The 13573-nt window shown below is 41.7% G+C and overlaps 1 protein-coding gene across 1 annotated transcript; it reads right to left on the bottom strand.

Annotated features, from left to right (window-relative positions):
- Positions 1-6720: 6720 nt before the first annotated feature.
- On the bottom strand, positions 6721-11265 carry LOC119886971 (protein unc-119 homolog B-like). The gene is made up of 5 exons (XM_038697989.1): positions 10797-11265; positions 9746-9859; positions 9386-9485; positions 9012-9184; positions 6721-8168 (listed from the first exon to the last, which is right to left on the bottom strand). The coding sequence occupies exons 1-5, from the start codon at positions 11026-11028 to the stop codon at positions 8056-8058; spliced, it is 732 nt and encodes a 243-aa protein (XP_038553917.1). The 5' UTR covers positions 11029-11265; the 3' UTR covers positions 6721-8055.
- Positions 11266-13573: the final 2308 nt, after the last annotated feature.

Here is a 13573-nt window from a genome sequence, read left to right as displayed (position 1 = left end):
TCCCTATTCAGTGTTGTAACATGCAACAGAAAAAGATATAGAAATAAAATAAAATAAAAGAAATTAAAAGAACAGGAGCCAAATCAGAACAGGACCAGCATCTGTTGTATGCATCTGTGCAAGATAGGCATTTAGTTATTGCCTTGTCACTCATTTGTAATTTATCTATATTAACTAAATTATCAGCTAGTATTACTGAAGGAAAATTATGTCTTCCTGTGGTGCCCAGTTGGTCTCAGGTGAAATGAAGCATCTGTAACCAGGATACTTGCTCCCAACCCATTTAGCTTGACACTAGATTAAATACTACAGCTAGTTGGGTATGAAATCATAGCTTTAGAGAGGTTATGTTATGTTATGTTATGTTATGTTATGTTATGTTATGTGGGATGCCATATTATGTTATGCTACTGCAAGTGATATTAAACGAGATGTGATGTGATCCTATATGATGTAATGTAATGTGATCTATTATGATGTAATGTGATCAAATGTGATGTGATGGGGTGCTCATATATGATGTAATAAGAAGAAATGTGATCTTATATTATGTGATCTTATAGATTATGAAAATGTTATATATGATGTGAGTCATACTTTCTGATATGATGTCATGTGATTTTATTTATGATTTTATGTGATCTTATGTGTGATTATGATATTATTATGTACAATATGATGCCTCATATGGTGTAATGTGATATGATTTAATATTATGTAATATAATGTTATGTAATGTGACATGATCTCTTATGGTGTAATGTGATATAATTAGGATATTACATGATGCCTATATGATGTGATTTGAGATGTTATGTATGTAATAGTGTGTATTCAATACTTTTGTTCAATCCAACCCTCACTGCACCCATGACCAGATCCAACTGTAATTCACCACAAGCATTCATTCATTTTTAACCTGCACTCATTTTTGTTTTGTTTTTTTGTTGTTTTTAACACATGCACAAAGTCTTTCAGAGCTTAATGCAACCCCCTTTTTGATTTCCTCTCCATCCATCAATCATCTGATCCTTGCCTGGTCCAACCCACACACCTGTTCCTGCTGCCCAGCTCTCATCCAAATCCATCACATCTAAAACAGCTGTGATCACCACTCTACCACCCTTCATCCAGTTCTTACCCTATCACAGTTCATCCCTCATCTAAACCTGATCTTACCCACACCCTCTCTCTCATTCTCTCTCTCACCCACGTGACAGGCCATCCTAACCAGCTAAGTGCCAGATTAGCAGCATTACCTCTAATTCAGCCACTCTCTCAGCCAGGGCAAGCCTGGTCAGCTGAGCAGCTTCATCGCATACCTCAGCTGCTCTAACAAAAGTGAAACAAGTGCTCACACATTTACGTGAAATGCACTTGCTTAACGCATCAGCTTGTGACCTTGATACACAGGAAAGCCAAAATCACTCAGCACACACCTAATGCAGTCAAAAACTATTTCTTAGAGTAATGAGATCATGTAGGTTCGGGACTTTTTGGGGGCCAAATGAAATCTAACAAGCTGAGATTTATAAGTTCCTGTAGTTTGATACTGTAATCTGATTACAGTATCACAGAACATCCCTTCAAAACCTGAAACACTTTGAACACTCCCAGCACTGCATGATGATGTGTGCATGTGCTGGTTGAGAAGGCCGCAGGGTGTTAGTGTGTGTGTGTGTGTGTGTGTGTGTGTGTGTGTGTGTGTGTGTGTGTGTGTGTGTGTGTGTGTGTGCGCGTGTGGCAGTGGGTGAAGTCAGTGAGGGGAGGCAGATCAGGGGGAGGGTGTGACTGTGGCCTGGTGGACCATAGCGAGAGAACAGTATGTAGGACAAGGCCTTGCACTAGCTAACCTATCCTGGCTGGAGCCATGGTTGGGCGTGCTGAATTTCTGCATGCATGATCAATGGCACTGAATAAAAAAGAGAGGAGAAAGACAGTGGCATGGGGGAGGGTGATGGAACAAGTTAGAGCAATGTGAAAAGATTCTGGTAGAATAAAGCAAAAACACACGGCCTTACTTCTGATTATAATATAAAAGTAAGTCAGTGTTTGCATGTGGTCGTTAAATGAAACCCAGCAAATACAAGACAGTGAAGAGGACAAGAGACAGAGATGTTTAGCTTTTGAAAAACTTGTTTCAGGGGTTTAAGCAACAGGTTTTCAGATATGTATATCTGGTAAAGTAGCGTGTGTGAGAGAGTTTTTCAGGACGCTCACATTGCACTTTTTATTTCTGCCTTTTCTCGATCCCATTTCCCTCCCTCTCTCTTGTTGTCACTCTGCCACCATAATACACTGCGATAGTTTGTCCAATCCAAGTCTTGACTGCTTTTGTTTCCTTGACCATAGCTGACCCAGAGTGGGAACTCATTGTGTGTGAGAAACCTTTGACCTGCCAGGGCCTGGGACCTGCTCCCCACCACCCTCGAGGCAGTATGAAAGAGAGCTAAGAGAAAAGAGTTAGAAAGGCAACTTTTGACCATCTGAAAAGCTAGATGTGGCTCTGTCAACCCCATGCTTCAGCAGCAGAAGCATCATTTGCATGCGATGCAAAATGTACACAAGCAACAAGTAATTCCAGGAAGACCTCATTGAATGAAATGCAGGCAATGGATAATGAAAAAGGATACACATGGGATGTTTGTTGATGGATAAAGACAAACAGAGCAAGCAAAAAAGTCTTTTAGAGCGGAAGCCGAGAGGCCATTTTAAAGTGCTCCATTTGCTGTGGGTGTTTTTTCCACCTGGCAGGTGGCGAGCCAAAGAAATCATTACATGAGAGAGGAGAAGGGAGGAAACAAGCACACCTGTGGTTGCGCCAGGAGCCCCACCTCCGTCCTCCGATCACAATCCCTCCATCCCCCAGGGTAAGGTGTGGCAAAGGGAGAGAGACAAAGGGAGGAGAGAAAGGGAGAGGAAGGAAGAGATTGTGGGGGAGATTTACAGGCCTCTTCAGCAGTTGACTGAGGGTTGAGTTAACCTTTTATTAATCATATGCACACAAAACAACCTGGACTGACGGAGCTGGAAGGCTCTGAGAGGCTTCTGAAGGCGGCTGTCTTCCTGCGAGCACAAACAGACCACAACCTATTTACCATGATGACACAGGACTATTTCTGTCTGTCGGCTGGATGAGTATAAGCAGCAGCAGCAGCAGCAGCAGCAGCAGCAGCAGCGGCGGCGGCGGAGATCTACGCTGTAACACCACACAGACGGTTGGGTGGACAAACGCAGGGAAACACAAACACACACACACACACACACACAAACATAAAAGCTGCACAAAGGCATCTGGTTACAAATCCGCAGAGACCTAACACTTAAAGACAGATTGTCAATACTGCACTTGCCACCATGGAAATTGGTATGGGAGTCACAGGACTGTCTATCCATCACTGTTGTGCTGAGTGCATTATTAACTCCCAGATAACTAATTATCTGTTATCTTCTGGCACATCCACAAAGCTGTTCTTGGCATGACATTAAATTATGGCATCCATTCCATCTAAAACAAGATGCTCATTTAAAAGTGACACAAACTTTTATGTGCTTTTAAAAAAAAGTATACTCTCTTTGTTGACACAGTGATTTAAAAGGTAACAATGACGATGAATGAACGAATTAGCTTAAATGTTGCTTCTAAATGGATGTTTACTCATATTTACTCTCTGTTTGCACCTTCACGTCTGCCCTGACCCCCTCAGGGGAAGATGAAGTCACTTTGCAACTGCTGGATGTGACATCATCACACATACAGAAGGAGTCACGACCATCTATGAAACTATCGCCGTGCCAACTTAAAAAGAGAGAAGGGGAGAGGCCGTGACTCATCATCTCTTTGTCTTTAAGACGAGCTGCGGGTAACGCAGTGTTAACACATGATGGATTTCATACCAGGGCCTCGGAGCAGGAGAGAGGACGAGGAAGTGTGTATACCGTATGTAAGAGAGAGAGTGGATGTATGGTCGGGGTGGGGGTTATGGTAGGGTTGTCCAAGAGAGAGATTTTTGTTGGTAGCAAGAAATCCATATCACCTCTCTCCAAAGACACACACACAAATGAAGTGGAGTTGCAGTGTGTCCCTGTATCTCTTTTAATCCTTTTTCCACTCCCCCCTCCATTTCATTTCACAGGACCTATCAACGCCATTCCTGGCTGCTATTTATAGGAGACCATGGTCTCCCCTGTCCCCCTGCCTGGGTGTAGATCTGTGTGTGTGTGTGTGTGTGTGTGTGTGTGTATGTGTTTCAGGGGAACCTCAATAAACCAGTGCTTCTCACTCCTAATCTCAATGTGGTGTGATTTACTGAACAGGATATATGGGGCGAGCCAGTTACAAAGATAGGTGTGAGTGTGTAAAGGGAGGGGGAGGGGTGAATGAGGTTGATTTATCCTACCTGTTCAGTTGTTTCCGGTGCGTGCCGATCCACGACTGACTGCTGAAATGTATTCCACGAAGGCCTGGGAACACACAAATCATCCCTGGAAAGTTGGAAAGTGTGTGTATTTATTGCTGTGAATGTGTCTGGGCATGTGCATAATGCTAATTGTAAACACTCAAACTGGATACATTGAGATTTGTATGGTACCAACACGTGGTTCGGTACAGTGCAGCTGCTTTACTTGCATGCTCCAGTGCAGGCCCCTACAGCCTGATGGAAGGCTGTGGTTATTGATTTATGAGATCACAGTTAAATTGCACCCTGCTTTGTGGTCTAATCAGCAACTGACGCATTGGATCTTTACGCCATTCTATGCATTTTTAAAGGGCTTTCACTTTTAGGGAAAACGTGTGTATTGAGTAAACTTATGGATGCCTTTTTTAAATGTCTATTTTGAAGCTTGGCTGTTTTGAAGCTTGAAGATCATTAATTGTGAGATTAGCTTAGCCTAGCTTTGTTACTAAATGTCTATGATATCATGTAGGAAAGTAGAAACACATATTTAAACTTCTACATAGGTTCTCTTTGTAATTTCTCTGTTTTTAAAGCCACTAATATCACCATTAAAGCTGCACTGATCAATATTTTTTTTTTAAACAATGGCTCAAATCAATATGTGTACAGTGAAAAGGGTCATTTTACACACAGAGGTCAACCTGACCTGACTCTGCAGTTTCCCTTATTTCTACAAAAAACTTTAGGATTTTAGCTCAGTGTTTTGTCACAAAAACTGTTTTAAATAAAAAAGCTCTGACAAACCCATGCATGCTACCTGCCCAGCACCATATAGCAGACAGACAGTTAGTGACTAGCTGGTGATCATAATTAGCTAAAGATCCAGATGTTTTCTTTTTTCTCAGAGAGTTGGAGACCAAAACAGACTTATACTTGTCTGCTGACCGCAAACACAATTCAAAATGAACGCTAATGTAGCTCATATCAGCTGGCCAAATTGTGTTATAGGCAACTTTCTGCTAACTGTTTGCTGACACCTTCTGAGTGAAACTATTTAAATGATTTGTTCACAGCTAAATTCTGCTGCCCCAGGGTGTTCCATTCAATCAATTATTACTGCTGCAAAGAAACAAATGTATTTATACAAAACTTCCACTTCTGTTTGTATGGCGTCGCCAATCCCAATAATATATACTAAATCCAACATTTTGAAGTAATTAAATCAGCAATGTAATAAAGAAAAAAATCTGCTTTCCTGAGGGTCAAATGGTAAAGAGGAAGCGACAACTGATACCACTCAGGCAGAACACCAAAAAGCATAGAGAGACAGAACTCAGGCAGGAGTTAAAACAGTAAGGAATCAGCTGGAGAAAAGAGGAATGAACATGTCATACAAAGAAAAGTAAAAGAAACCAAATGAGGACATAAACAGGAAAGCAGATGGCGTATGTATTCCTATATATTTCAGTATATGTTTGTGTGTGTGTGTGTGTGTGTGCAGCTGTGCAGTGGCAGAGTGAAGGGAGGAGAGAGCAGAGAGGGTCCATTGTGGCTCTTTGTGTGGCTCAGATTGTCCTCTTCTCTGGGAAAGTGGAAACTCAACACTCCTCTCCAGAGGTCTAGTTACCAGGTGAGAGAGGCGGAAAGAATAGGGAAAAACAGAGCAGGAGTGCGAGGGAGGGAGAGCTGCAAAAAGGTGTGGAGAGAGAAACCGAAAGGGAGAAGCGAGGGAGAAAAAGACCATGAGATTTTGGGCATGAGAGCTGGAAACTGAGAGAGGTTGAGAGAGATCAAGATATGAACACAGAGATAGTGAGAAACAGCATGAGAAAGAATTAACAGAGAGAGGCTCAGATTTTAGTTTGAATCCCACAAGGCTCCAGAAGTGGGTGATCAAAGTGTAACAACCCTGAACAAATTTCAAAATGTACTGCGTGCTATGCTAACTCATCACATGTGGCCTGTAGATTAATGTAATGTAGTGGAATTAAAATGATATTATCAGTGCTATGTCCCCTCTGAAACTGTAGCCATAGTCAGATATAAGGGGATCAGAGCATGACCTCATCTGGTGGTTTTAAGCAAATACAAGATATGAGTGTCAACTCCCAGCTTAATAATAAAAACCACCACTCTGATCTTTCCCAGAATCAAGAATGAAACTAAACTGAAACCAGTGGCACTCATTTAAAACCTAGTTATAATATGCCTCCTCCTAGTGGCCACGTTTTGGATTTTATTTCTTGTACTTCCTACCAAAATCAGCTCAGCTTCCTTCAACTTCTCTCCCCCTCAGAAATGAAGACAATCATCACACTTCTTGTATCTGAAAATGTACATTTATTATAACACTTTTTACAAACTATTAATATACATTTTTTTTCTTACAAACACCACCTTTAACCCTGAACACCAAAGGTTTACAAAGTACAAAGAGGAAGTACACTACCTAGCTAGAAGAAAGACCACTCAATTTCCAGACATAGACAGTCCAACTTGATTTGGATGTTTTAAGACGTGAGTGATAAGGGTATGATTAAAAAATACAGCTAATTAAACTCAGATGAGGAAGAAGGACCCAGAACACTTCTTTAAAAAATTTCCCACACTGACTACCTGATCATTTCTTACTAATCTTTTCCCTTTTTTGTTTATATCATCACATGCATCATAATATCAGATCATTTCTGCTCCTGTCCAAACTTATGAGTATTTTCTACTTGAGTACTTCTCATTTTTGATTGTGTTCATTTTACAAGGTTATCGTCTTTTGTTTGGTTGTTGTCCAAGGTCAGAGTTACATCGTAGTTAACCGTTACCTGATCTATTTCCTTGTTGCTATCAACCATTGAAAACTGTTAAATAGGCAACTGTAAAGTGTAATCCTTTTAGAGACCTTTGATCAAAATCTTAGACAGTACTATTAGTGTGTGTGTGTGTGTGTGTGTGTGTGTGAAAGCGAGAGAGGAGAGGGAGATGGGGGGGATCGCCGCAGTGACCATGTGTGTTTGACAGGAGTGTTTTTGTGGATGGTTTCTCTCTTTCTCCCCCGATATTGTCTGGAGTGGATTGTGGAGGCGGTAGCTCTGAGAACAGCTGCTTCTGACAAACACTGCGTGAACACTATGTGTGTCACTTGGGGATTGAGTGTGTGTGTGTGTACATATGTATGTATGTGTGTGTGTGTGTGTGTTGAGGGGGTGGTAGGACACTTTTAAAAACTGCTAAGAGGAGCCTAACCATCTATCTAATAACCATTTGGTCTGTTTGAGACACACGTCACACAGCCACTAGAGTTATGAGTCCTCGCTTGGTGTAAAAACAGACCTGACTGTCATTAAAAAGAGATAAATTAACCCGCTTTGAACCTTTTATGACAGAGGCTTCCTCTTTGGACATCAGAGCAGAGACTGATATTGACCTCCTGCAATATAAAATACACCCCCCTGAAAATGATCGCAATGAATGGCAACTCATCTTCACAAACACATGAGGCAATTCAACTGTGTCTGTAGCTGCTTGCGAACATATGAGAGAAAGAACTGTCTGCTTGTTCAGCCATGTGGATGCATGTGTTTATGTACATCCATTAATGTGAGTATGTGTGTGCATGCACATGTTTGTGTGTGTGTGTCTGCGCGCTAGCAGGCAGATATCACTGTCCTCCGTTATAAGCATAGTCTGCCTTGTTGTGCATGACCAGTCTGTTCTCGACGAAATAGAAGCTGTCTGAGCGGGTCTCATAAGGACACTCCACCATCTGACGGACTGAAAAACAGATAACACATGCACGTCATCGATCCCAACAAAGGCTTTTTTAATACCCAAACAATTAGAACCGATTGTACATAAACAAAAAAAACTGAAATGACTGGGTCAGTATTATTGATAAAGCACTTGAGATGTTTAAATTATTAGGTGGCTCAGAGCTTTGATTCACACTGGGGCCACCAATGTCAGCAAACGGCACTAACAATAATATCTCAACACAACCAGAGGTCCTGGATATGCAGGAAAATGAATTCATTTGCAAAGTTTAATGAGACCATAGTTGTCATCAAATAACACAAGTGGCTCTATATGAACGTTCTATGTGGTAGCATTAAAGAACAGTTTCAGGTGTATTTATATCTTAGATACGATACTCACATGCACATACACTCAAAGAGTTACTGGCTGCTGTAATCATTCCTCTTCTCCATACTGTGCTGGCTGCGAAACAATCCCTTCTTAAAGCAATTACACTGTAAAACATAGAGGATCGGCAGTCCTTGTTCCGCTTTCTAAAGTTGATGCGTGAGCGCCCTAAGTTAGCCAAATCAAGTGGGTCTCCTCCAACGTTATAGGATGTAAACCCCCATGGCAGCGTTTCCTTGCAGAAATGCAGTAGAGGGATAGTTATTGTTGGTTGCATTTAGGTTTGATGCTGGGAAGTAACACTGGCTATAAACTTAGATGGACTACAGGGAAGAAGCTCACACTGCTGAAGCCTCTTTATGGCGAGTAGGGAGGAATGATCGCAGCGACCAATAACGCTTTCAACATACATTCGGCAAGGAATTTTTTACTCCTGGTGTGTTTATGACTGTGGGTTAGGAAAAGATGACTCACCCAGGCTCTCAGACAGCTGAGGGAACTCATAGATGTGCTCACAGGTGTTACGGCTGTTTGGGATACAGAAGCCAAAGTCAAAGTCGAAGCTCTTCAGCAGGTGATCGCGGAAGTAATGCCTCTCGATCATGCGGAAGTTGTTTAGAGGCCGGTTTCCAACTGTGAATTCCACCCTGATTGAATAGTTCAGGCAGAAGGGAGACTGAGAACAGTAAGTCTGTTCCTGTGTAATAATAATGTTAACACAGTCATACTGCACCGGACTAAAGTGTCTAGCTAACAGTGATAATGCTGCAGTTGTTTTAATTGTTTGTGTATGGAACAGATGAGTGTGTTTTTCCTAGGTGTGCGTTGGCGATTTGTGAGTCACTCACGTTGCTCCCACGGTCCTCAGTCGCAGGAAGGCTGGGGTGAACTGGTAGCGTACAAATCGGCCTGCGCTGGTGTCTGCCTCTCTGTTCTCCTCATCGTCGTCTGACAACAGAGACATTTGAAACAATTCACAGTGAGGGCTATTTTTGATCAAGATAACCAGCAACAGATGTTTCTGAACCTGACATTTTTGTTTAGACACACTCATTTTAAGCTAATAATGGCAACAAGTTGTCAGCAGGGTCTCTACACTCAGTTTTGAGGTGCTCTGAAGCCAGACACTTCACAGTGAACATCTTCATTTGCATTACAGAACAAACACTGGAATGAAACAGTACAAGGAGTGGGCTAATACATGATACCTGTATGTGGGGGTTTGGCAATCTCAAACAGGATGGTGCCGGTCTCCAGGTCTCTGATCTTAAAGCGTACAAAGTCGATGTTATAAATATTGTCCTCAGGTTTACAGAGGTACCCTGCAACAACAGGATTTATAAACATTGAAATGATTCCAGTCAAGCTGTTGTAGCTCATTATGTACACCCGTGATGCCCAGATAGGCTGCTTTGACAGGCACGAAGATAACATGCAAAACACTGTGCTTGACTTTGTTAACACTGAGATGGCAGAGTTTTGCTTGCAGACGGACACAGCCATGTATGCCTGCTTAACTGGACGTCATTTGTTCTTGTAGACGGACATAACAAATGCAAATACATATGCACCCTAACAATATTATAAGATAAGACAAAGCTTTATGGACCACTGTGGGGCCACTGTGTCATCACAGAGTTACACAGGCAAACAGACACATACACTGATTATGGCTTAACAATTTTATTATGTCACAAACAACCCCCCCTCTCACAATAATTCAATCTTTAATTTATTTTTCTTTCCCTTCCGCATATGTTGCCCCAACAGCTGCAAACTACAACACTGATAAGAATCTACCATGTTGTCATTACTTTTTATGTAATTTAACTAAGACCATATAGAAGCTCTTCCTGATCAATCCTGCATGTGATCTGAGGTCATCGGGCATTTTTGAAGAGTTTGATTTCATGGTAGGATTTCAATACATTTAAAGTGACACCACAGACAACCTTTATGTCACACACGTCTCCTATTGTTAAAGCCCATTGATCTGCTTACAAGGAGAAACAATGGAGTTTGTGAGTGAAAGATTGTCTAATGACTTCTGTCTCACTGTTTGTGACCTCAGATATGTATTTTGTGACGTCAGATATGTATTCTCTCAGATAGCCATTTATGCCTGCTTAACTGGACGTCATATGTTCTAATTTTGTGTGATATGCAGACTTAATGTACTCTGCAGCTAGAGACTGGGTTGCATTATGTCCAGATACTTAATTCAGCACATCGAGCATCACAAACAAGAGAGAGTCAAACCTCGCGTGGCCACCCGCAGTCCTAGCACATCCTCCGGTGCGATGTGTCCACTCTGTGTCCGCAGGTCTTCCTCCGTGACGGGCCTGCTGTCCACCTGGCTCCTCCGGGACTTGAGCCTCTTCAGAACCCCTCCACCGGGCTTGCGGTCCCGCTGAGGAGCCGCAGAGCTGTGACCGCCGCCGGGGACGTTTTCAGCAACAGGCGCGTCGCTGCGGGCTTTGGCTCCGCTCATCGTTGACTCTCTGCGGCTGCCCTCTGTATTCCGCCGATCGCCTCCCGTCTCCCCTTTCTTCTTCTTCTTCTCCTTCTTCTTCTTCTTCTTCTTCTTCTTCTTCTTCTTCCCTGATGAACGCTAGAAGACAGAGAAAAAGAAGAAGAAGATGGCGCCGCAGATGGACTGTCTGTGAGCGGTCAAGCGCTTGTTTTTGTAAGCACATGCTGTACAGTTGCCATGACAACCTGTCCTGTGAGCATAGACTGTGTGAAAGGAGGAGGGTGTGAAGTAGTTCCTCAAAACATCCACCAGGGGGGGACGGACACCCCTCTCTCCAGATCTACTAGCCTACTAATGATAACAATGATAAAACAAGAAGGCTATTGTCGTATTGTGACAAATATATAAGTTGCAGGGTGGGAAAAGTACTCATCATTTACTTAAGTAGCAATGGCACAATGTAAAAATACTGCAGGATCCTGATCATCATGCAGAATGGACCCTATCAGAAAGTCCACAAGTTCTACAAGGCTATCGTTGGATTGTTTTCCACTGATGCACTAACATGTAGGCAGCATTGCAGCTGGATGAGATGGAGCTCTGTGCTACCTAGTGGTGGAGGAAGTGGGCCTATTCAGATTGTTTACTTTAGTAAAATTAGGCCACCAATACCTGAAATATCCCACTTTGGAAATATAAAAGTATATAGCCTAATCAAATCAGGAAAATGTAAAATAGACTTAAAGTATTGAAAATAGACCTACTCAATGCAAAACAATGGCCACATGTGACTCATGAGCTTGTTATTACTCACGCATTAATGTAAAAGCAGTGCACTACTATTGAAGCTGGATGAGGTGGAGCTAATTTGTATAGGACCGAAACTATTGATTATTTTCATTTTGGATTAATCTGCTGATTATCTTCTTTCTTCATCGATTGGTGGTTTGGTTAGTAAAATGTCTGAAAATAGTGGGATATGCCCATCACAATTAGTGCCCAAAGTGACACCTTCACAATGCTTGTTTTGTCAAGTCAATAGTATAAAATTCAAAAGGATTCAAAATAGAGAAAAATCAGCAAATCCTCACATTTTGGAAACTGGGCCTTCACTGGGTGATTTTGCATGACAAATGGCTTACACGTTTATCTAAATAATTGTGTAAATCTGCAAATTAATGGCAAGTGATTGAATAATTGATTAATCAACTAATTGTTTTACCTCTACAGTTGTATCGTGTTGGGTAGTGGTAGTAACAAAACATATTTTATAAGCTCTTCATATGTTTTGTATAAAAACATATGAAGAACTGTCAGATAATTATAGTGAAGTAAGTGAGTAGACTAGCTACAATCTTTCCCTCTGAAATGTGGAGTAGCCTATAGCCTAGACGTGGATTTAGCACGCATAAGACTGAGCAAAGTACAAGTACTTCAAATTTGTACTTAAGTGCATTTTTTATGTCAATAAAAATATCTTCCAGTTGGAGATTTTTAGAATTAAAGTCCTGAGGGTCTGAAACGGCACATGAGGGGTGGGGAGGACATAATCTCTCCAAACTTTAAAGGTGCATATTGAACTCGTAGTAAAGAAGAAGAGCTGTAAACCATTTGTGTTCCAAATACATTGACTAGACGCTGACGAACAACAGTGGTTCCTTCTAAACTGAAGCTGTTCAGTAGGCCTACAGTGAGTCAGTGTACTCAGTTACATTCCACCACTGTAGAAATGCAAATGTGCCCTATTGTAGCTATGTTGTATGACTTGAAAAACAATTCTAACCCCCAAAGCTAGCCCAACACACATACACACACACATTACATTTATTTCCTGGAGCCTTACCCTAACCATGACCACTATTTGCCTAACCCTAACCTTTACCTAAACCTAACCTTATCATAACACAAGTCTTCACCCTACAATTTGATGTAGCCAATTTATTAATGGGGACGTGTTTGTTCCCACAACAAGAGCAATGCACACTCGCACACAAACAAAGATGAATTCATCTAACAAGTCTTATTTCTCAGATTTGCTGAACTTCAAAAGTCATTCATGCCACTTGGTTCTGGTGTTTCCTGCCCTTACACGAAGACAACGCAAATTAAGCTGTAAAGCCAAGGTGTTATGCAAATGAGGTTTTAGTGTGTGAGAGCTGGTGGGCACTTCCTGCTGTTAAGATGTCCCAGGTACCCTCAGCTCTCTCCATAAAGCAGGGAGAACTGGATGGATCCAATTGCTTTTCACACTGTGTGAAGTGGCCATACCCCACAGTCCGAACCTGTTTAACAAGTCAATTGAACAGCTTTCTTCGGTCAAGTTAAAATTAATTTACAGGGCACTTCCGGCACAATTTCTTAAAACAAAAGCGCCGATTGAAGCACTTTCAAATTCATGAGGATTTTCTAAATGATGGTGAGTCACTTCAGCCCCATTGATTGAGCTCCCTTTTTCTCTCTCTGCTATATCTAAGCATTGCAGATAATTTCATAATTTTCATGCTTTACTGAAAGCTAACACTATTGATGCTAGAAACAGTAGGCCTAGGCTACACTAATTTAA

This window comes from Micropterus salmoides, unplaced genomic scaffold (assembly GCF_014851395.1).
Source record: "Micropterus salmoides isolate LMB-PRFRI ecotype aquatic unplaced genomic scaffold, ASM1485139v1 Ms_hic_scaffold_4, whole genome shotgun sequence".
Lineage (NCBI taxonomy): Eukaryota > Metazoa > Chordata > Actinopteri > Centrarchiformes > Centrarchidae > Micropterus > Micropterus salmoides.
This window is presented reverse-complemented; position numbering and strand designations above follow the sequence as displayed.

Bases quoted from the DNA above. Each gene is read 5' to 3' on its own strand.
- LOC119886971 (XM_038697989.1), bottom strand. From the start codon at position 11,028: ATGAGCGGAGCCAAAGCCCGCAGCGACGCGCCTGTTGCTGAAAACGTC. The intron at 9,486-9,745 runs GTATCATGTATT...CTCTGTTGTCAG, and splicing joins TGCCAAACCCCCACATACAG to ACGACGATGAGGAGAACAGA. The intron at 9,185-9,385 runs GTGAGTGACTCA...CTATTCAATCAG, and splicing joins CTGAGGACCGTGGGAGCAAC to GGTGGAATTCACAGTTGGAA.